The sequence below is a fragment of the Ascaphus truei genome, unplaced genomic scaffold (assembly GCF_040206685.1).
Source record: "Ascaphus truei isolate aAscTru1 unplaced genomic scaffold, aAscTru1.hap1 HAP1_SCAFFOLD_894, whole genome shotgun sequence".
NCBI lineage: Eukaryota > Metazoa > Chordata > Amphibia > Anura > Ascaphidae > Ascaphus > Ascaphus truei.
Genome location: NW_027457233.1, coordinates 25,805 through 50,935, shown reverse-complemented (window position 1 = coordinate 50,935; position 25,131 = coordinate 25,805). Strand labels below are relative to the sequence as shown.

General features: G+C 44.9%; 1 protein-coding gene across 1 annotated transcript in view; it reads left to right on the top strand.

The window, feature by feature from the left end:
- The first annotated feature begins 7,202 nt into the window (after nt 1-7,202).
- The window catches only part of LOC142486477 (calumenin-like), a 40,156-nt gene continuing 22,227 nt past the window's right edge, over nt 7,203-25,131 (top strand). Inside the window, 3 exon segments of the mRNA XM_075585065.1 lie at nt 7,203-7,460; nt 17,165-17,397; nt 17,481-17,495. Coding sequence (XP_075441180.1) covers nt 17,180-17,397; nt 17,481-17,495 — 233 coding nt within the window. The 5' untranslated portion in view covers nt 7,203-7,460; nt 17,165-17,179.

Below are 25,131 nucleotides of genomic sequence, written 5' to 3'. Positions count from 1 at the left end.
CCAAGTAATCAATCATTAGATCCTACCACTCCGAGTTTTGTGCCTCAAAGAGACAATGTTCAGTTGCAAAGAGACTTTCCCCAAACTGGTTCACCCTCTGCCAGAGAGTCTAGGCCTCAAGCCTACGATGGTCTGTCTCAAGAGGAAGAAATGGAGACTGAGACTCGCAGGAGTCAGCGAGTGAGACGCCCTCCCACTAGAGTGGCTTATGATTTATTAGGGGCACCTCACTATGAGTCTCAGCAGCAAGCTAAAGCCAAGCTAGCCTCAGTTATAAATATGTTTGTTGAACTGTACAATCTCGTTTAGAGTAATCGTTAAGTTGTACTTTAACACTGCATTTTTATTATATAATTTTTGTACAATGTTGGAAGGTTATGTGGTTCAAGCGAGGACGTTGGAGTTCTCACCAGGGGGAGGATGTAGCCAGGTTCCCCCTGTCATGGCTGACCCCCTCCTCCCTTTCGGCAGACGCTGTGTGCGAGGGAGTGAGGGGGGGCCGCGCGCGCGAAGGAGCGATCCCTGGTAGCTAGGGACGCGAGCGGCGAGCAGGCCGGTTGCCGGGGACGCGATCGGGCCGTCGCTAAGGCCGCGATCGCGTTGCTACCGGCCCGGCGGCTCGGGAAGCAGGGCGCCGCCATGTTAGGGCTGTTGCGCATGCGCAGTGCCCCAACCCAGCGCGGGAGGACCAGATAGTTCGCGCATGCGCGAGATGAGCATGCCAGCCCCCAGGGTGCATAGGGGCAGAGACACCTGACGCCAGGGAACCAATAGGGCTGAGGGATTTGCCTGGGGAGAGATTGCTACATTTCGCGGTGTTTTGCAGCCACGCAGGCAGTCAGGATCCGGACCAGATAGGGGTAAGAGGTGGATGCAGGGGTCAGTGACCCTCTGCATTAGGCCAGCAGCCCCCAAGGTCCCAGTTAGGTCCTGAGTCATCTAGTAGCTTGTGGAGCTTAGGGACAGGCCCTAGATAGGGACTGCCCCATTTATTGGTTGAATAGACAGGGACACAGTGTTGAAGCCGTGCGGCTCTGTGAGGTGGGTTCTGGGCTCAGGACACCACCAAAGACCCTGCGACAAGGAGTGACATTGTTCGCGCTGGACATTCAACCCACGCGGTGTGGAGGACCACGTCGGATCGTGCGGATTTATATCGCGGTACCCGTGGCTGGAGCCCGGGCAGGTAACCTGCAACTCACGTGCACCAACCAGGCCTATCACCCAACATAGTGGCTGCGCAGTCACACATACACATGTACAGTGATATTTGACTTCGGGAGCACGAGACATTTGGGTGGGGGTTACTGGACACAGGGTGGGGTCACATTGTGGGTGGTTAGCGTCCGCCGTGACGCCTAGAGGTGATAGCGTCCGCCGTGACGCCTAGAGGTGATAGCGTCCGCCGTGACGCCTAGAGGTGGTAGCGCCGCCGTGACGCCTAAAGGTGGTAGCGTCCGCCGTGACGCCTAAGTGTGGTTAGTGTCCGCCGTGACACCCAGAGTGGTTAGCGCCAGCCGTGGCGCATGATGAGGTTATGTTGTTATGCTGTTATGATGTTACGTGATATGTGTGTTTCCATGCAGTAAAGCCAGTCCTGTTTTATATTCGGTAGGGTTGTGTGGTTGTTTCCTGTGAGGGCCTCCTCCCACTCCGTTGGGATCCCTCCCAGGTGGAGGCGTTGCACCTAGAGATGTATGATATGTATGTACCCCAGGTTCCCCAAGCGGAGGCTTAGGCTCCTGAGAGCCACACAGGTTGCACAGCAAGTAGTAGCGGCGGTATTCATAGGGAGCACCCGTTACATGTATATAAATGTGTAATATATACACACACTGTTAGTGTGTATATAAATGTGTAATATATACACACACTGTTAGTGTGTATATAAATGTGTAATATATACACACTGTTAGTGTGTATATAAATGTGTAATATATACACAATGTTAGTGTGTATATAAATGTGTAATATATATACACACACACTGTTAGTGTGTATATAAATGTGTAATATATACACACACACTGTTAGTGTGTATATAAATGTGTAATATATACACACAGTTAGTGTGTATATAAATGTGTAATATATACACACAGTTAGTTTGTATATAAATGTGTAATATATACACACACACTGTTAGTGTGTATATAAATGTGTAATATATACACACAGTTAGTGTGTATATAAATGTGTAATATATACACACTGTTAGTGTGTATATAAATGTGTAATATATACACACACACACTGTTAGTGTGTATATAAATGTGTAATATATACACACACACTGTTAGTGTGTATATAAATGTGTAATATATACACACTGTTAGTGTGTATATAAATGTGTAATATATACACACATATGCTGCATTGGGCAGGAACTGCATTAGGCAGTGAGGCATTTAAAGTGAGGTTTTTAAGTGATAAATACAGTTAGACTACAGTTTGACTAGAGGTGACTGGGGACTGCATCTACTGCACACTCTTTTACTCAAGACAACAAACGGTAAGCTATTCAGATCACACTATGATCCCATGCTTGTTAGCCTGCATAGTTTAACCCCCCACCCCTTTACAACTTCTTTCACTGCAGCCTCTCCCAAAACTGACTGCACAAAACACTGAAACCCTGAATTGACCCTAGCATTGCAATGCAGCAAAACACTTGAAAAGGTACAGGCCCACCCCTGCTGTTTAGTCTGCACACACTCACTCTGCTCACAACAGCTCCTTGCAGCACTGCCTACCTCTGGCATCATGAACCTGCTATGTCTTCTAACTTTTTTCTTTCTCCTGGCCTCATGGACATGTTACTCCCTGTATCCACTACAAACTCCTCCATCCTGGCCCACACCCAACATCACCATACACCCTGGACTACTCAAAAGCCTTGCACTATCTACTGAATGTTGGTGGAGAACTCTAAAAACCAGCACACCAACCTGCTCACTCTAATGGAAAACACCACAAATTTACAACTTGCAAACAACTACCCAAATTTCTACTCATACTATTACTCTCTCTAGCAGGTGATGTTGAAACTAACACAGGTCCTCCCATTTCAGCTCTGTCCCATGCCCCTGAGAATTCCACCTTTAAATTCCAAAAAGGGCTATCTGTCGCCCATATAAACATCCGGAGCCTGCTGCCCAAACTGGATGAACTAAGGACATGGTGCCTTATGCATAAACCCAAAGCCATCGTTCTTACAGAAACATGGCTATCCTCTAAAACCCCTGATGCAAATATCGCCATTCAGGGATACTCCATTTTTAGGAGAGATAGGTCAAAGAGAGGAGGAGGGGTGTTATTTTATATTGCAGACACCTTACAATTTACACTGTTACATTGCCCACCAAGTCCACCCTCTTTTGAAACTCTAGTTGGCAAAATCTGCCTCCCTTTTCTAAGCCCATCTTGCTTGCTGGCATCTACCGCCCCCCTAAAGCCCCTCTACAATCATTGACTGATATCACCCAATTTCTTGCCTCCATTTCCTCTCTGAATGAGAAGAGTGAGCTGCTAGTTCTAGGGGATTTCAACTTCAATTGGCTTGACCCTAAAAACCACAAAATCCAGATACAACTCAAGTCACTTAACCTATCGCAACTCATTTCCCAACCCACACGGACAAACCTGAAATCGCACAACCATTCCTTGCTAGACTGGATTCTCTCCTCAAACCCCAGCAGAATCCAATCCTCTGGCATCCTTCCTGATATTTTCAGTGACCATGCAATAGTGTACTGTGTAAGGAAAATTAAACCGCCCCATTCAAGCCCTAAAGTTCTCCTCACTAGAACATTAAAAAACTTTAACCCACAACAGTTTCTGGATGACCTTACCAACTGCCCATGGCACAGAATCGATTTAATTCCCGACCCTGATTCTGCGCTCGACTATTTCCAATCCGAGTTCTTAAAACTCTGCGATACCCATGCTCCACTACGCAAAATAAGGGTACGGGGGGCCCACCTTCCATGGGTTACACCTGACCTTATAGCACTCTACCAGTTCAGGGATGCCTTGTGGAAAAGCCACAAAGTAACTGGCACTACCAAGGATCTCAATCACTACAGATGCCTGCGGAGCGTGTGCACAAGGCAAACAAGGCACGCAAAAGCACAATATTACTCTGACAATCTCCACCAAAATACATCAAACCCAGCTAACTTCTGGAAGGTTATCAACAATATATTCCAGGCTCCTAACCATCAACAACCAAGTAATATCACTAAGGGGGATATTACTCTGACAAACCCCACTGACATTGCAAATGCATTCAATGATTACTTTGTGGGGTGTGCCACTAACTTATTAGCGAAACGCAGCACAAACCCCAAACATGAATCTCATCCTGGGAGTATCCCTACAGTCCCACCCCCTCCCAACGCTGCCCACAATTTTCAATTTAGCCCAGTATCTGAAGAGGAGATTACACAAGCGCTCCTCAAACTAAAACTAAGCAGCCAATGTGGACCCGACTTACTACAATCTAGGTTCCTACGACTTGGTGCCCCAGCCATTGCCAAACCAATTGCGTCCATAGTCAACTCTATCCTGTCTGCAGGCCATATCCCTAAGACCTGGAAAACTGCCAGAGTTGTCCCAATCTTCAAAAGTGGGGACAAAAACACTGTCTCAAACTACAGGCCAATCTCACTTCTCCCAATTCTATCCAAAGTCATGGAAAAATGTGTCCACTCCCAACTAAGCGATTTCTATACCAAGACAAATTTCCCGAGCCAATTCCAATCTGGGTTTCGTCCCAAACACTCCACCGTGACTACCCTGCTAAAAGTTTGCAATGAAATCCAGTGTGGAATGGAATGGGGACAACTCACTGGTGCAGTATTCCTAGATTTTGCAAAGGCTTTTGACACAGTTGATCATGTTATCCTGCTTAACAAACTCCAGAGCTCTGGAATAGGGAAACATGCTTTAAACTGGTTTCAGTCCTACATATCAGGAAGATCCCAATATGTGTCCATCTCAGGCTCTAACTCCAAACCCCTGGATATCACCTGTGGTGTCCCGCAAGGCTCTGTTCTGGGGCCCCTACTCTTCTCAGTGTTCATCAATGATCTTCCCACAGCTTGTAAGGAAGCCTCAATACACATGTATGCAGATGACACAATCCTATATGCACACAGCCATAGCCTCTCTGACCTTCAACACATACTTCAGTCTGACTTTTTGAGACTCGAAAACTGGATTTCCCAAAACAAACTGTTTTTAAACACTGACAAGACTGTAACAATGGTATTTGGGACCAAGACTAAATTTGTAAAGCTTCCAGTGACTGAGCTCCTGATTAGAACCAACGCTAACACCACCCTAACACCTGTCACTAGTTTTAAATACCTGGGCTTATGGTTTGACTCCCACTTAACATTCGGGATGCACATTGATACCCTGACAACCAAGACCTACGCCAAACTAGGGGTACTTTACAGGAACAAATCCTCCCTAAGTCTCCTGGTCAGAAAGCGTATCGCACAGCAGATGCTAATGCCAATTATTGACTATGGAGACATAGTATATGGCTCGGCACCTCAAACCCACCTTAGCAAACTTGACACCCTCTACAATTCAATTTGTCGTTTTGTTCTCCAATGCAACTACAACACACATCACTGCGAAATGCTCAAAGAACTAGATTGGTCATCACTAGAGTCTAGGCGCAAAGTTCACCTTTCCTGTCTTGCCTTCAAATACTTTCTGGGCAAGCTACCCAGCTACCTGAACAAGCTCCTCACCCCTACCACATGCAGCACTCATCACCTGAGATCAGACTCCAAGAGACTATTCATGGTCCCAAGGCTCAACAAAGTATCCGGTTGTTCCTCCTCTTACCGTGCACCCCAAAACTGGAACAACCTACCAGAGACTCTCACACCCACCACCAGTTTAAGTTCTTTCAAATCTAAGGCTGTCTCACATTTTAATCTGGTCTGTAACTGTCTCATACGCTCATAATATATATTATCTCTAACTGTGCATGCAATGTATAGTATATAATGTATACCCTGTTCATTTATGTAACTGTACTTGTAACCATGTATTATTTTGTTTTACTCTGTGCCCAGGACATACTTGAAAACGAGAGGTAACTCTCAATGTATTACTTCCTGGTAAAATATTTTATAAATAAATAAAATAAATAACACACTGTTAGTGTGTATATAAATGTGTAATATATACACACAGTTAGTGTGTATATAAATGTGTAATATATACACACACTGTTAGTGTGTATATAAATGTGTAATATATACACACAGTTAGTGTGTATATAAATGTGTAATATATACACAGTTAGTGTGTATATAAATGTGTAATATATACACACAGTTAGTGTGTATATAAATGTGTAATATATACACACAGTTAGTGTGTATATAAATGTGTAATATATACACACAGTTAGTGTGTATATAAATGTGTAATATATACACACAGTTCGTGTGTATATAAATGTGTAATATATACACACAGTTAGTGTGTATATAAATGTGTAATATATACACACAATTAGTGTGTATATAAATGTGTAATATATACACACACGCTGTTAGTGTGTATATAAATGTGTAATATATACACACACTGTTAGTGTGTATATAAATGTGTAATATATACACAGTTAGTGTGTATATAAATGTGTAATATATACACACAGTTAGTGTGTATATAAATGTGTAATATATACACACAATTAGTGTGTATATAAATGTGTAATATATACACACACGCTGTTAGTGTGTATATAAATGTGTAATATATACACAGTTAGTGTGTATATAAATGTGTAATATATACACACAGTTAGTGTGTATATAAATGTGTAATATATACACACAGTTAGTGTGTATATAAATGTGTAATATATACACACAGTTAGTGTGTATATAAATGTGTAATATATACACAGTTAGTGTGTATATAAATGTGTAATATATACACACAAATGTGTAATATATACACACAATTAGTGTGTATATAAATGTGTAATATACTTTATAGTAACTGTGTGTATATCTAGTAACACACTCTGCCACATAGCCAGGAATTTCCCGCCAACTGTCGCGCGCGCTGCCCTCAGGCCTCGCCCAGCCCTCTGCTCGTGCCCTTACAGGATCCGCCTACCCTCGCGCTGTGCTCGTGCCCCTGACAGGCCCTGCGCGCGCCCGTGTGGACGTGGCGGTTTCCAACCAACCGCGCGCCGGTGGTTGCCCCCTCCCGCCCTCCTGCCATGCCGACCAATCAACACCAAGCAGCGGGGCGGAGCTGAGCGCTGAGCGACGGAGGGAGAGGCCGCGTGGTAGTGACGTCAACGGAGGAAGGGGCGGGATTTCTATGGGCCTTTCCGCTGTTTCCGGTGTCGGCGTGTGAGGGAAAGTGGGCGGAGCCTGAGAGAGGGGGCGGAGCCTACGAGAGACAAGAGAGAGAAGGTAACGTGTGTCTGTGTGTCTGTGTGTCTGTGTGTGTCTGTGTGTGTCTGTGTGTGTCTGTGTGTGTCTGTGTGTGTCTGTGTGTGTCTGTGTGTGTCTGTGTGTGTCTGTGTGTGTCTGTGTGTCTCAGAAATATGCCTGTAATAGTATATAAGTATGTAAATGTATAATGTGTGTGTATATGTATAATGTGTGTGTGTATATATGTATAATGTGTGTGTGTATATATATGTATAATGTGTGTGTATATATATATATATATGTATAATGTGTGTGTATATATATATATGTATAATGTGTGTGTGTATATATGTGTATACACACACCTTTTATTATATGTGCAGACTTCCTTTAGTATGTTGATCATTGACATAGAGCTATGTGTATATTGTGTATTCTTTGCGTACGATATGTGTATATACACTCACTTGTATATCGCTGTATAGATCGGAGATTGCTATATGAAATACAAAGGAATCCAAAAGTCAGTGCTGACCACATCCACAGCAGCCCTGTGAGATATATATATATATATATATATATATATAACACACACACACACACACACACACACACACACGTGGTTCTCGTGTCCCCTTCAGCGGGTGGCTAGTTTGTTGAGTCACTATACTTTACTTTAATATGTCATATGAGTAAGTCTCGTAGGGCTGGTATGAAAAACACCACGGAGACTTGGACTGCGGCCAGACTGGGAGCGGCGCGCTGGCGCTCGAGCGCCGTGACATCATGCGCTTTACCGGGCAATTTCTGGCCAGCTAGTTGTGTGCGCGGGGGGCGTGGCCATGACGTCACGGAGCTGGTTTGCCCTTATTGGGCGTCCCGCTCACGTGATGCATCAGCAAGCAGCCAAATCAAATTTGGTTGTCTCGCCAAGCAGCAAGCGCACAGGCACGTGCGCACGCACCCTGGACGAGGGCATTCAGAGTTATCACTCTGATCGCGCTACGCTTTACCCTGGTCGCAGCCCGACTGGAGCACGGAGCCCACGCGGTCTCATTCCCCGCATGTCTGCAGCCGCTCCTGTATTACACCACATTGCTAACTAAAGAAACGCAGTCCACAGTCGCTGGATTGAAGAAAACGTACGTATATCGTAGCTGCTGAAGGGAGGCGTTGGCGTGCTCCCAGCCGGGAGGTAGAGACGCAGGCGGAAAAAACAAAGGGCTGGAGGGCACGCACTAACGGAAAAATCTCCTCTTTAACTAAGCGCTTGTTAGCGCGAAACGCGAGTGAGGGATTTCTGTTTAGTCCGTTTTTTATGTTTAATACAGATTTTCTCACTTTGCCCTCCAGCTCTTCGTATTTTTCCTCAATTTGAGCATCTTCGCTCCTGCTTATCCTCTTTATTACACTTTTTTTTGTATAACATATATATATATATATATATCTGTACCGTGTTAGCCGAGCTTAATAATCAAAAATGAATAGACGATACCGTTCTGTGGCTAACGAAATGCTTTTATTTGTGCGAGCTTTCCAGATGCACTGAACACCCTCTCACATTTCCACACCTACCCACACCACTGGTATACACTCCCACTCCACACACACTTTTTGTAAAGCGCTGTATACACTGTGGGCGCTGTATAAATTTATATACACACACCACTAACATTCAGGGAACATTTAACACCTTAAGTCATAAATTGCATTCAGCAAGAAACAGGGGAGGGATAGGTTCCAGTCACAGATACATTCCAGGATGCACTGTTTTTAAGTTAAACCTTTCTTGCTTTATCCATTGTAACATCGCCGGAAGAAGAGATCAGTGTATCTCGAAAGCTCGCACAAATAAAAGCATTTCGTTAGCCACAGAACGGTATTGTCTATTAATTTTTTATTATAGATATAGATATAGATATATGACATGCAAATGAGCATACAGTATATTTACATTTGCTATATGCTTTGCTGTGGAGGGTTTTTGTCACTTTTTTTACTCACCATAACTTAACTCAGTATGGTAAACCCCATCCTTTCGCTTCATTGCATAGCCAGTTAACCAACCCCACACTGATGAGACCCATTAAGGTCGAAACAGCTGTCTGTGGGTGGTTTTCTGGCTATGCATCTTTACCCTGGCTGTGCTCAAAGCTGTGACCATGCAGCAAGCTTAAGCCTATAGGAAACCATATATAAAATGGTTTTTGAAGCAAAAAGTGGCAGTGTGTGCTCATTTGCATGTCATTTCCCAGAATCCCTTGCTGCAGTGGAAGTGCTGTGTACTGGGTGATAATGGTGAAAGGCGGGGTTGCAGACCTGTCTAAGACATGCAAATGAGCATACAGTATATATATATATATATACAGTGTTCGACAAACCTATACATTTGCTCGCCCCGGGCGAGTGGATTTAACCCCCGGGCGAGTAAATATTGGCCCAAGCAGCACACGTTTGGTACTAGGTGGCGAGTAGATTTTTTGGTGATTTGTCAACCACTGTGTATATGTATATATATAATTAATTTTTTTCAGCTTGCGCACTTAGTTTTGAGGAACTGCTTGCAGTAAATTAAACCTGTTCCGCTATGTTCCTGGGTGTTCTTTCTGGCTTGTTATTGCAGTTATGCATTTGTTCCCTGTGTGGTAAAGACGACTGCATCACAAGCCGCACAAAACGTTCCTCTAACATTCCCCACAGTATTAAACGTAGCTTATTACCAGAGACTTGCTGTAAGTCTGTTCCAGTTGTGAGAAATAATAGCACTCGCATGTAAGTCTTCCTCGATCAGACACATTTAGTATACACATGATGTTTGCTGTCACTTTCTCTCTATTTGCTGTAGGATGATCACAGATTCTGTGTAGAAATTATTGTTTTGTTGTACATTTAATTATAGGAATAATGTACATTTGCGGATCACTGAGGTCTCCTTTGGACGTGATGCAGGAAACACTCGTACACGCACTCGTACTCGTACACGCACTCGTACTCGTACACGCACTCGTACACGCACTCGTACACGCACTCGTACACGCACTGGTACACGCACTCGCACTCGTACACGCACTCGTACACGCACTCGTACACGTACACGCACTCGTACACGCACTCGTACACGCACTCGTACACACACTCACACTCGTACACGCACTCGTACACACACCAGAACTTGGGACCCCCGTTTCATGAGAGTTGCAGTTTTTTTGTGTGCCGCTTCCTGACGCAAAAAACTTGTGATCTCCCGATGACATTGCGGCCCCCAGAGCGAGGCCGACGCCAGCGTCCATTATGTGTGTCCCCCCAACTAGTATTCTTCCTGCTGTAAAACTGCGAATATCTCTGTAACCAGGAGGTCCCAGCCCATGACGGATGCAGACACCAGGGTTTGGGAAGCATTAAATCAGCTCTGATACGGTTTTGAACGTTGCAGCCTTGTTGGACCCAACATGTAATTGGAGAAAGCAGGCGTCCGTAATCTGTTGCCTGTAGCATCAGCGAGGTGGGATATTGTTAAACAGCCTGTATAAGGCCTGTGTTTTAGAGGGTGTATTCTGCATTTCTTGCTGTCCCTGGTTACGCGCCTTCTGACTGAGATTATCGGGGTTTCCCATCGGGATGGGCGAGACTCTTGTTCCTGCCTGGAAGAGTCTCCCAGCTGTTACATCTTGGAAACCAGCTGTTTTTCAGATCATAGCTCTTGCAGCCTGCAATGCGTTGTGAAGCATTGTTTAGTTATTGCCATACTTAAAGGGGCAGTCCCACATCACTTGTACGTTTTGAAGCATCTCTATGTAACAGGTACAGATAATCTAAAGACATGAAGAAGGTTTAAGAAGACTTGCACTTAAAAAGTAACCATCACCTATTTGTACTTGTTGCTGCCATCGACTTGTTTTAAGGGGAGGACTTCCCCTCTACAGTAATAGCATTGTTGTTTTAATCGTCTTAAATGGAGACATTCATGTCGTCTTTATTAAGAAAGAATGGGCCAGAATATGTATTACGCCTGGACATGTTTCTCTGTTTTTCCTCGGTTGGAAATGAAGTGTGTGTGGGTGGTTGGCCAGTCTTGTTGGCTTCATCCCAGTGGTAAGGTTATCTGATGTATGGCCAAACCCCTGTGGGATAAATATCTATAGGGGCCGAGACAAGGGAGCTAACATCGCCAGGAAAACTTTCATAAATAATTACCTATAGTTATCAGATTTTATTTAATGTGTTAATGATCTGTGGTAAATGTATTAAACCGTGTGAAGCGTATATTGTCGGTCACTAGTTTAATTTGTCTCTCCAGGGGACTGGCCCTTTACATTGTATATTATTAGGGTCACACTACCTGATCTCCTTCTGCCCTCCCCAGATTGATGGAAAATAAGATGTGTATTTTAGTATCTTTCCTGGTAAAATCTGTTGGTATTGAGAGAGGTATATTATACGTCTGTGTGAGCCCATTACTTGGACAGAGTCCAGTCCCACATGGGGCAGTGTTTGCTTCCAATACTGAAGGGAGTCTGCAGCCCAAACGGTCAGTCCTTCCTGGGACCAAAGAGCACTAACGGCAGTGACCTGATGATTGGGTTACATCTACCCTTTCTGGTATCCTACATCTGTTCCTGTGCTGCACTGCATTGGTCTTGTATGTATGTATGTATGTATGTATGTATGTATGTATGTATATCTTTATATAGCGCCCACAGCTGTACTTGTCGCTTTACAAGAGAGACCATACAATACAGGGAATATTATAGCACAATAAGTGCAACAAATAAGATCAGACAATAGGAAAAGAAACCCCTGCCCCAGGGAGCTTAAAATCTAAGTGGTATGATGAGAAACGTAGAAACTGCAGGTGAGGGAGTAAGTGCTGTAGATGGCAGTCGTTGGTAGGAAGGACTGTGGCTGTGGGACAGCAGCCAGGCGTCTGAGCTAAAGGAACGCTTCAGTTAAGAGGTGAGGTTTTTTAGATTTGTCCTAAATGAGCGGTGAGAAGGTGCTTGGCGTATGCGGAGGGTGCGTGAATTCCACAGGTAAGGGGCAGTGAGGGGAAAAAGTTTAAAGCGACAGAGCCGTAGAGGTGAAAGAGGTGGAAAGGAGATAGGTATGAGCAGAGCGCAGGAGACCAGCAGGGCATAACGAGAGATCAGAGCAGATATGTAAGGAGGAGCAGATGAGGGGAGAGCCTGGAAGGTAAGGAGGAGAACTTTGTAGGTGATCTGAAACATGATGAGAAGCCAGGAGAGGACTTTAAGGGGGAGAGGAGCAGAGGCTGTTTTGGGAGAAAGGGAAATTATTCTAGCAGCAGAATTTTGGATAGATTATAAAGGAGACAGTTGGGAGGCCTGTTGGCTGTATGTTATAGTAATCCAGGCGGGAGAGGATAGGGGCATGTATTAGTGTTTTAGCCGTAGCGTGACAGGAAAGAGCGGATCTTGGCAATATTACGTAGGCAGAAGCAACAACTTTTAGACATGCCATGATTGGAGAAGGAAAGGGAGGAGTTAAATGTCACTCCTAGGCAATGTGCTTTGGTGACAGGATAGAGGGTAGAACCATTTACAGTGATGGAAAAGGGGGATATTGGGCCAGATTTAAGGGGAAATATGTGGAGCTCCGTTTTTAGCCATATTAAGTTTAAGGTGGCGGAGCGCCATCCATGAGGATATAGCCAGGAGGCAACCCAGACTTGGGGCGGAATTGCAGGTGTGAGGGTAGAGGTGGATAGATATCTCTGCATAGAGCTGATACCTGAGGTCACCAAGTGATAGTGTGTAGAGGGAGAAAAGGAGAGGTCCCAGAACAGAGCCCTACGGTAAAACCAACGTCTGTAGGTCGACGATCAATAGGAGACGAAGACATGTTGGAGACAGAGACGGAGAATGCACGATGGGAGAGGTGTGATGGGAACCAGGTTAGAGCTTTGTTGCGGATACCAAGAGTTTAGAATAGGAAGCAGAAGCGGGTGATCAACTGTATCAAAGGCAGCAGAGAGATAGAGCAGGATTAGGCTGCGCTTATAGTGCCGGCGACACGACGTCGCTTCAAAACAAATGTATTGAAGCCGTCGCGTGTGCTTATAGTAGGAGCGAGGCGACGGATTGGTCGCGATCGCTGGAAGTCCCTTCAATTTGATTTTTCCTGCGACCGTAGCGTGACATCAGTGTCGCCGGCACTATCGGCGCAGCCTTAGTAGGGAAAGTGAACATGGGATGTGACTTCATGTAGTTCATTGGCTACTTTAGTGAACACTGTTGAATGAGCCGTATGAAACCCATGTTGTAAAGCATCCAGGAGGGCATTGGAATGAAGAAAGTTGATCATATGGGATAACATGAGACGTATGCGTGACCACCGCATGTGTAAAGGAGGAGGGGAAAATGCCAGAGGACAGGGAGGAATTAAAGATATGGGTGAAAGTGGGAACCAAGGCAGGAGTAAGCGTTCTGATAAGGTGTGAGGGGATAGGACAGAGAGGGCATGTGGCAGGGAAGAGATCAGCTTCCAACTCTGTAACAGGAGAAAAGGAGTTGAGTGGAGGAAGGAGGTTTGGATAGAAGCAGAGAGGAGGGGGAGGGACAGAAGGAATCTCCTTGTGGATGGCAAAGTGGTCGGCAAAGGCTTGATGAGAAGGGAAGTAAGGAAGGATGGGAGGGAGGAGACAATCAAATACAGAGAAGAGACGGCGTGGATTGGATTTGTGAGTGTTGAGTGAGGAAAAGTAGTGTTTGGCCTCAGAGAGCGCGGAGTTAAAACGGGAGGAGACATTTATAGCGCAGAAAATGAGTGTGAGATTTCTTCCGACGGTGTTCAGGAGCGAGTGCAAGTGCGAAGGAGGCATGTTTGTAAATTTAACCAAGCCCGTGGGTTAGAGGGGCGGGTGTGCCGGAGCCGAGAAGGGGTATATAGATCAAGAGAGGAGGAGAGGATAGAGTTATAACAGTAGACAAGATTGCCTGGTTCAGAGGAAGGCGGGAGAGAAGAGAGGTTAGCGTTCAGGGTAGATGTCAGAGCAGAGAGGTCACTGAAGCGAAGGTCTCGAGAGTAACGAGTAGAACAGGTAGGAGGGGAGGAGGAGAATGAGTGGAGGTGATAGAGCAAAAAGGGGGAGACAGAAATCGGAAAGGGAACATTTTATAGTAAAGACCATGTCTAGATAGTGACCATCTTTGTGGGTGCTGGAATTGGTCCATGGGTGGAGACCAAAGGAGGAAGTTAATGAGAGAAGGCAAGATGCCCACCAGACTGAGGGATGATCAATATGACAAAGCAGGGATTCAGTCCGAGGAAGATAGAGGTAGGGGCTGTAGAGGTCGGCGGTCTGTAGGTGACTGCCACGTGCAGAGAGACAGGGTAGAAAAGCTGGACAGTGAACCTCAAAGGAAGAGAGAGAAACAGATGGAGACATAGGGCGGAGCTGATATTGGCCACGGGAGGAGACCTACCCCTCCACCCGACCATTGGGGCTCGGAGTGTATGAGACACACAGCAGAGTCCTGTTGTGAGAGCCAGGTTTCTGGCGAGTTCTTTGTATTTGTAATGGATCTGTGTGTTGCCGTCGCACTGTTTGAAACATACACCACCCACAGGGATGAAGGCGCGGCTCAGTACGTGAAGGCACGGACTCTGATAACGACAGGGGAACCTGGTTCAAATCCCGGTGTCGGCTCCTTGTGACCGTGGGCAGGTCACTTTATCTCCCTGTGCCTCAGGCCCCAAAATAATAGATTGTAAGCTCATGTGGGCAGGGACTGTGTCTGTAACATTCCTATGTGCTGCGTACCGCGCGCTGTACTGTCATTGTGGCGCGCTGTGTGTCCCATTGGGAGAGAAGTGTTATATGAAATAGTTATTATACCTGTTGATACTTTTATAGCCCTTTATATATTAAATTAAAGAAAAGACCAGAATGGTCTAATTATCTGCACCAGACAAAATAGAGGGTGTTTATTGACCCATAACACACAGGATCCCACTGTTTCGGTCCCCAAAGGGACCGTCTTCAGTGGTTGATACTTTTATGGCCCTATATCGATCTATCTATCATGTGTATATCTATCGATCTATCTATCATGTGTATATCTATCTCAAATGGAAATATTACTGTGTGCTCATTTGCATGTCTTAGACAGGTCTGCACCTCTGCCTTTCACCATTATCACCCAGCATACGGTGCTTCCACTGCAGCAAGGGATTCTGGGAAATATATATATTTTTTGTTTGTTTAAATCTGGATCGTGCGGCTTCTGTTTTTTTTTTTTTTTTTTTTTTAACCGACATAAAGTAGTTTGTAAAGCAGGTGAGTGACCATTATCCGAATCTGATGAGGACAGACTTGGGTAATGGCAGAGGAAGCACTTTGACAAACACTCCCCCAATTAAGGATCAGGATTTCTTTCTTTTTATTTTTTTTACAGATAACACCAGGCATTTTAAAAGTAGAAAACACACATTGCTAATTACTCTGAATGGAAACGGCACAGAGCAGGAATTCCTCCTCGTGGTAACAGGACTGGGTTCCCGTGCCCGCCTCCTGACACACACTAAGGCCCAGGACATCGTGCGCTGAGCCGCGCTGAACAGATGCACAAAGCCCCTGCATCTGTTATCAGCGCGGCTATAGTTTCTCCCTCCGCATGCGCGCTGATGCGTGCGGAGGAGGAGAAACTTCCCCGAGACAGGCAGGTTTGAAATTTGCCGCTCGGGGAAGCGGAGGAGCGGTCACGTGACCGCTCCCATCCAATGGGGCTGCAGCCGGTCCTACACAGGCAGCACAGAGGTGTGTGTGTGTGTGTGTAGGAGGGGGGGGGAGCGGGTGATGTGTCCCCGTTCTGCCCCGATCCCTGTCTCCCTGCCAGTGCGGGAGATGGAGGGTTGTTGCGCTGCCCCCGTGGGAGGGGGGAAAGGGGGAGCGGGTGATGTGTCCCCCTTCTGCCCCGATCCCTGTGCCTGTCTCCCTGCCCGCGCGGGAGATGGAGGGGTGTTGCGCATGTGTGTCTGTGTGTGTGTCTGTGTGTGTGTATGTGTGTGTCTGTATTTGTGTGTGTGCGTGTGTGTGTGTGCGTGCATGTGTGTGCGTGCATGTGTGTGCGTGCATGTGCGCGCGTGCGTGAATATATTTATCAAAGTTGCACAATGTTAATAAATAATTTATTCTCACAACATGTCTTTTTTTTTTAATTTTTAAAATATTATATAATATACACACACACATATACAAACACACACACAGGTTCCCCTGTGACACACAAACACACAGACCACTTCAAAGTGACACACACACACACTGACAGCTACCAAGTGACACACACACACAGTGATACCCGCTTCCCAAGCGCGCTTGATGTCTCCTCTGCCAGGACAGCAAAAAGCTCCTGGCAGAGCGAGCAGCAGCACCTAAGCGCTTACTATGTCCCAGGCCTAAGGCTGAGTCCATGGTGACTTCAGCCGTGCGGAGGCGCGCTGAGGCTGAGGGAAAGCGGGTGCTTTCCCTGGCCTTAGTTCACGCGCCATCCGGGGGCGTGTCGGGGGGCGGGCCAGTTACATCACAGAGGGCGAACCGCTCAGCGCTCAAACTAAAAAAATAATGTCGACTACGCTTCCGCACGCTTGCGGAAGCGTGCGCGAGCCCCTGCTAAAGCCGCTCTCATTGCGGCTGCAGGGGCTCACTGCTGTGCGTGAGCGCTGCTCAGCACGGCGCTGACCATGCCCGCGGATTAAGATTGCCGTCCCTTCTTGTCTTCCAGGTTACGCTGTAAAGGATGGACATGCAACTCCTGTGGTGCCTCTGCCTGTGGGCAGCCTGTGCTCTGTGCAAACCCACCGAGAAGAAAGAGCGCGTGCACCACGACCCCCAGCTCAGCGACAAGATGCACGACGACGCGCAGAGCTTCGACTACGATCACGATGCCTTCCTGGGAGCCGAAGAGGCGAAAACGTTCGACCAGCTGACACCCGAGGAGAGCAAGGAGAGGCTGGGGTAGGGACACGTTCACACCAACTCAGGCTCTTCAATGCAATGCTCGGACTTATTTCCAGTATATAAACCTGTCCCGTAACAAGGAAAGGGGTACCACAGTGCCATTATTCATCCTTACATATACATACATACATTTCTTTATTACAAGTGAACATACAATAAAGCAGGTATTCAGTTATATCACATCAATACTCTAGATAAACCCCTAAAAAGGAAAATAAAACGAATATATGGTCAATGCAGATTCCACATACGGAATAAATGTCACAATAACATTCCTTCTTTAATGAACACACTATATATCTTGGCCAGACATCTTGTTTCACTCATTTGTTTTATATTTTGAAATCAGATTGTATATAACTGTTCAATAGAAACATTTCTACTCCACCGGCTCTCCGTTTAGCGCAAAACAAAGAGCGAACAAATCCAATAAAAAGTGTGTGGGAACGGCAGAATTCAATCACGTTATTCCATCCAGAACTTTCCAACAAACATCCATCTCTATCACAGACATTATATCCATCCAGAACCTTCCAGCAAACATCCATCTCTATCACAGACATTATATCCATCCCGAACCTTCCAGCAAACATCCATCTCTATCACAGACATTATATCCATCCCGAACCTTCCAGCAAACATCCATCTCTATCACAGACATTATATCCATCCCGAACCTTCCAGCAAACATCCATCTCTATCACACATTATATCCATCCAGAACCTTCCAGCAAACATCCATCTCTATAACACATTATATCCATCCCGAACCTTCCAGCAAACATCCATCTCTATCACAGACATTATATCCATCCCGAACCTTCCAGCAAACATCCATCTCTATCACAGACATTATATCCATCCCGAACCTTCCAGCAAACATCCATCTCTATAACACATTATATCCATACCGAACCTTCCAGCAAACATCCATCTCTATCACACATTATATCCATCCCGAACCTTCCAGCAAACATCCATCTCTATCACAGACATTATATCCATCCAGAACCTTCCAGCAAACATCCATCTCTATAACACATTATATCCATACCGAACCTTCCAGCAAACATCCATCTCTATCACACATTATATCCATCCCGAACCTTCCAGCAAACATCCATCTCTATCACAGACATTATATCCATCCAGAACCTTCCAGTAAACATCCATCTCTATCACACATTATATCCATCCCGATCCTTCCAGCAAACATCCATCTCTATCACAGACATTATATCCATCCAGAACCTTCCAGCAAACATCCATCTCTATCACAGACATTATATCCATCCTGAACCTTCCAGCAAACATCCATCTCTATCACAGACATTATATCCATCCCGAACCTTCCAGCAAACATCCATCTCTATCACAGACATTATATCCATCCCGAACCTTCCAGCAAACATCCATCTCTATCACAGACATTATATCCATCCCGAACCTTCCAGCAAACATCCATCTCTATCACAGACATTATATCCATCCCGATCCTTCCAGCAAACATCCATCTCTATCACAGACATTATATCCACCCCGATCCTTCCAGCAAACATCCATCTCTATCACAGACATTATATCCACCCCGAACCTTCCAGCAAACATCCATCTCTATCACAGACATTATATCCATCCCGAACCTTCCAGCAAACATCCATCTCTATCACAGACATTATATCCATCCCGAACCTTCCAGCAAACATCCATCTCTATCACAGACATTATATCCATCCCGAACCTTCCAGTTACCAGCAAACATCCATCTCTATCACAGACATTATATCCATCCAGAACCTTCCAGCAAACATCCATCTCTATCACAGACATTATATCCATCCAGAACCTTCCAGCAAACATCCATCTCTATCACAGACATTATATCCATCCCGAACCTTCCAGCAAACATCCATCTCTATCACAGACATTATATCCATCCCGAACCTTCCAGCAAACATCCATCTCTATCACAGACATTATATCCATCCCGATCCTTCCAGCAAACATCCATCTCTATCACAGACATTATATCCATCCCGAACCATCCAGCAAACATCCATCTCTATAACACATTATATCCATCCCGAACCTTCCAGCAAACATCCATCTCTATAACACATTATATCCATCCCGAACCTTCCAGCAAACATCCATCTCTATAACACATTATATCCATCCCGAACCTTCCAGCAAACATCCATCTCTATAACACATTATATCCATCCCGAACCTTCCAGCAAACATCCATCTCTATCACAGACATTATATCCATCCAGAACCTTCCAACAAACATCCATCTCTATCACAGACATTATATCCATCCAGAACCTTCCAGCAAACATCCATCTCTATCACAGACATTATATCCATCCCGAACCTTCCAGCAAACATCCATCTCTATCACAGACATTATATCCATCCCGATCCTTCCAGCAAACATCCATCTCTATCACAGACATTATATCCATCCAGAACCTTCCAGCAAACATCCATCTCTATAACACATTATATCCATCCAGAACCTTCCAGCAAACATCCATCTCTATCACAGACATTATATCCATCCCGAACCTTCCAGCAAACCTCCATCTCTATCACAGACATTATATCCATCCAGAACCTTCCAACAAACATCCATCTCTATCACAGACATTATATCCATCCCAAACCTTCCAGCAAACATCCATCTCTATAACACATTATATCCATCCCGAACCTTCCAGCAAACATCCATCTCTATCACAGACATTATATCCATCCCGAACCTTCCAGCAAACATCCATCTCTATCACACATTATATCCACCCCGAACCTTTCAGTTACCAGCAAACATCCATCTCTATCACAGACATTATATCCATCCCGAACCTTCCAGCAAACATCCATCTCTATCACAGACATTATATCCATCCAGAACCTTCCAGCAAACATCTATCTCTATCACAGACATTATATCCATCCCGAACCTTCCAGCAAACATCCATCTCTATCACAGACATTATATCCATCCCGAACCTTCCAGCAAACATCCATCTCTATCACAGACATTATATCCATCCCGAACCTTCCAGCAAACATCCATCTCTATCACAGACATTATATCCATCCCGATCCTTCCAGCAAACATCCATCTCTATCACAGACATTATATCCATCCCGAACCATCCAGCAAACATCCATCTCTATAACACATTATATCCATCCCGAACCTTCCAGCAAACATCCATCTCTATAACACATTATATCCATCCCGAACCTTCCAGCAAACATCCATCTCTATAACACATTATATCCATCCCGAACCTTCCAGCAAACATCCATCTCTATAACACATTATATCCATCCCGAACCTTCCAGCAAACATCCATCTCTATCACAGACATTATATCCATCCAGAACCTTCCAACAAACATCCATCTCTATCACAGACATTATATCCATCCAGAACCTTCCAGCAAACATCCATCTCTATCACAGACATTATATCCATCCCGAACCTTCCAGCAAACATCCATCTCTATCACAGACATTATATCCATCCCGATCCTTCCAGCAAACATCCATCTCTATCACAGACATTATATCCATCCAGAACCTTCCAGCAAACATCCATCTCTATAACACATTATATCCATCCAGAACCTTCCAGCAAACATCCATCTCTATCACAGACATTATATCCATCCCGAACCTTCCAGCAAACCTCCATCTCTATCACAGACATTATATCCATCCAGAACCTTCCAACAAACATCCATCTCTATCACAGACATTATATCCATCCCAAACCTTCCAGCAAACATCCATCTCTATAACACATTATATCCATCCCGAACCTTCCAGCAAACATCCATCTCTATCACAGACATTATATCCATCCCGAACCTTCCAGCAAACATCCATCTCTATCACACATTATATCCACCCCGAACCTTTCAGTTACCAGCAAACATCCATCTCTATCACAGACATTATATCCATCCCGAACCTTCCAGCAAACATCCATCTCTATCACAGACATTATATCCATCCAGAACCTTCCAGCAAACATCTATCTCTATCACAGACATTATATCCATCCCGAACCTTCCAGCAAACATCCATCTCTATCACAGACATTATATCCATCCAGAACCTTCCAGCAAACATCCATCTCTATCACAGACATTATATCCATCCCGAACCTTCCAGCAAACATCCATCTCTATAACACATTATATCCATCCCGAACCTTCCAGCAAACATCCATCTCTATCACAGACATTATATCCATCCCGATCCTTCCAGCAAACATCCGTCTCTATAACACATTATATCCATCCCGAACCTTCCAGCAAACATCCATCTCTATAACACATTATATCCATCCCGAACCTTCCAGCAAACATCCATCTCTATCACAGACATTATATCCATCCAGAACCTTCCAGCAAACATCCATCTCTATCACAGACATTATATCCATCCCGAACCTTCCAGCAAACATCCATCTCAATCACAGACATTATATCCATCCCGAACCTTCCAGCAAACATCCATCTCTATAACACATTATATCCATCCCGAACCTTCCAGCAAACATCCATCTCTATCACAGACATTATATCCATCCAGAACCTTCCAGCAAACATCCATCTCTATAACACATTATATCCATCCAGAACCTTCCAGCAAACATCCATCTCTATAACACATTATATCCATCCAGAACCTTCCAGCAAACATCCATCTCTATAACACATTATATCCATCCAGAACCTTCCAGCAAACATCCATCTCTATCACAGACATTATATCCATCCCGAACCTTCCAGCAAACATCCATCTCTATAACACATTATATCCATCCCGAACCTTCCAGCAAACATCCATCTCTATCACAGACATTATATCCATCCAGAACCTTCCAGCAAACATCCATCTCTATAACACATTATATCCATCCCGAACCTTCCAGCAAACATCCATCTCTATCACATGACATTATATCCATCCCGAACCTTCCAGCAAACATCCATCTCTATCACATGACATTATATCCATCCAGAACCTTCCAACAAACATCCATCTCTATCACACATTATATCCATCCCGAACCTTCCAGCAAACATCCATCTCTATCACAGACATTATATCCATCCAGAACCTTCCAGCAAACATCCATCTCTATAACACATTATATCCATCCCGAACCTTCCAGCAAACATCCATCTCTATAACACATTATATCCATCCCGAACCTTCCAGCAAACATCCATCTCTATCACAGACATTATATCCATCCCGAACCTTCCAGCAAACATCCATCTCTATCACAGACATTATATCCATCCCGAACCTTCCAGCAAACATCCATCTCTATCACAGACATTATATCCATCCAGAACCTTCCAGCAAACATCCATCTCTATAACACATTATATCCATCCCGAACCTTCCAGCAAACATCCATCTCTATAACACATTATATCCATCCCGAACCTTCCAGCAAACATCCATCTCTATCACACATTATATCCATCCCGAACCTTCCAGCAAACATCCATCTCTATCACACATTATATCCATCCCGAACCTTCCAGCAAACATCCATCTCTATCACAGACATTATATCCATCCCGAATCTTCCAGCAAACATCCATCTCTATCACAGACATTATATCCATCCCGAACCTTCCAGCAAACATCCATCTCTATCACAGACATTATATCCATCCCGAACCTTCCAGCAAACATCCATCTCTATCACAGACATTATATCCATCCAGAACCTTCCAGCAAACATCCATCTCTATCACAGACATTATATCCATCCCGAACCTTCCAGCAAACATCCATCTCTATCACAGACCTTATATCCATCCCGAACCTTCCAGCAAACATCCATCTCTATAACACATTATATCCATCCCGAACCTTCCAGCAAACATCCATCTCTATCACAGACATTATATCCATCCCGAACCTTCCAGCAAACATCCATCTCTATCACAGACATTATATCCATCCCGAACCTTCCAGCAAACATCCATCTCTATCACAGACATTATATCCATCCCGAACCTTCCAGCAAACATCCATCTCTATCACAGACATTATATCCATCCAGAACCTTCCAGCAAACATCCATCTCTATAACACATTATATCCATCCCGAACCTTCCAGCAAACATCCATCTCTATAACACATTATATCCATCCCGAACCTTCCAGCAAACATCCATCTCTATCACAGACATTATATCCATCCAGAACCTTCCAGCAAACATCCATCTCTATCACAGACATTATATCCATGCCGAACCTTCCAGCAAACATCCATCTCTATAACACATTATATCCATCCCGAACCTTCCAGCAAACATCCATCTCTATAACACATTATATCCATCCCGAACCTTCCAGCAAACATCCATCTCTATCACAGACATTATATCCATCCCGAACCTTCCAGCAAACATCCATCTCTATCACAGACATTATATCCATCCCGAACCTTCCAGTTACCAGCAAACATCCATCTCTATCACAGACATTATATCCATACCGAACCTTCCAGCAAACATCCATCTCTATCACAGACATTATATCCATCCAGAACCTTCCAGCAAACATCTATCTCTATCACAGACATTATATCCATCCCGAACCTTCCAGCAAACATCCATCTCTATCACAGACATTATATCCATCCAGAACCTTCCAGCAAACATCCATCTCTATCACAGACATTATATCCATCCCGATCCTTCCAGCAAACATCCATCTCTATCACAGACATTATATCCATCCCGAACCTTCCAGCAACCATCCATCTCTATCACAGACATTATATCCATCCAGAACCTTCCAGCAAACATCCATCTCTATAACACATTATATCCATCCCGAACCTTCCAGTTACCAGCAAACATCCATCTCTATCACAGACATTATATCCATCCCGAACCTTCCAGCAAATACACAAGTCTTCCTGTCACTCCCTGCTCACACCTTTTATTCGTAATCTAGGAACTTGTCCCCACCAAAAAGCCCAGCGTCTCCTCGCCACAATCTTTCTCCACACTCCTGTGCCCTGCCGCACCACCTTATTCCTGAGCTTCGCTGGGGGTCTGTCCTATAACCCCCTTAGCACCTGCTGCCTTCCTGGAATACGGTGTCACACCGGCTATATTTATTACTTACCTGAACCATGAGGTCTCCCGGGGCTGATTTGGATCCCAAGATGGCAGCAGCACTGACACAAAATGGCCGTGGGGTCAAGCTGGCTCTGGGAGCCAATAGAAAGTTGCCACATCACTGGAAGATGTGACCCTTTTGGCCATGTCTGTATTCCAAAGAAAGTCCAAAAAAGTAACCATTTCACCAGTAACAAGGGGTCTCCGCAGGTCGGGAGACCACTGATCTGCTCCCGGGGACCCTCTGGATCAGGGAAAAAATATTTTGGGGAAGAATTGCTGTTTTAATGTCCTATCAAGTCAAAAATTAATTGAATGCACGAGCACACACACACCAACAACAATAGAGCATTGTCATCTCCCCTCTCCTCTCTCTCCCCTCTCTCCCCCCTCGCCTCTTCCTGTGGGGAGCTGGTTTCCCTTCTAATGCCCCCCACCTCCTCTCTCTCCCCTCTCCTCTTCCTGTGGGGAGCTAGTTTCCCTTCTAATGCCCCCCACCTCCTCTCTCCCCTCTCTCCCCTCTCTCCCCTCCCCCCCTCTCCTCTTCCTGTGG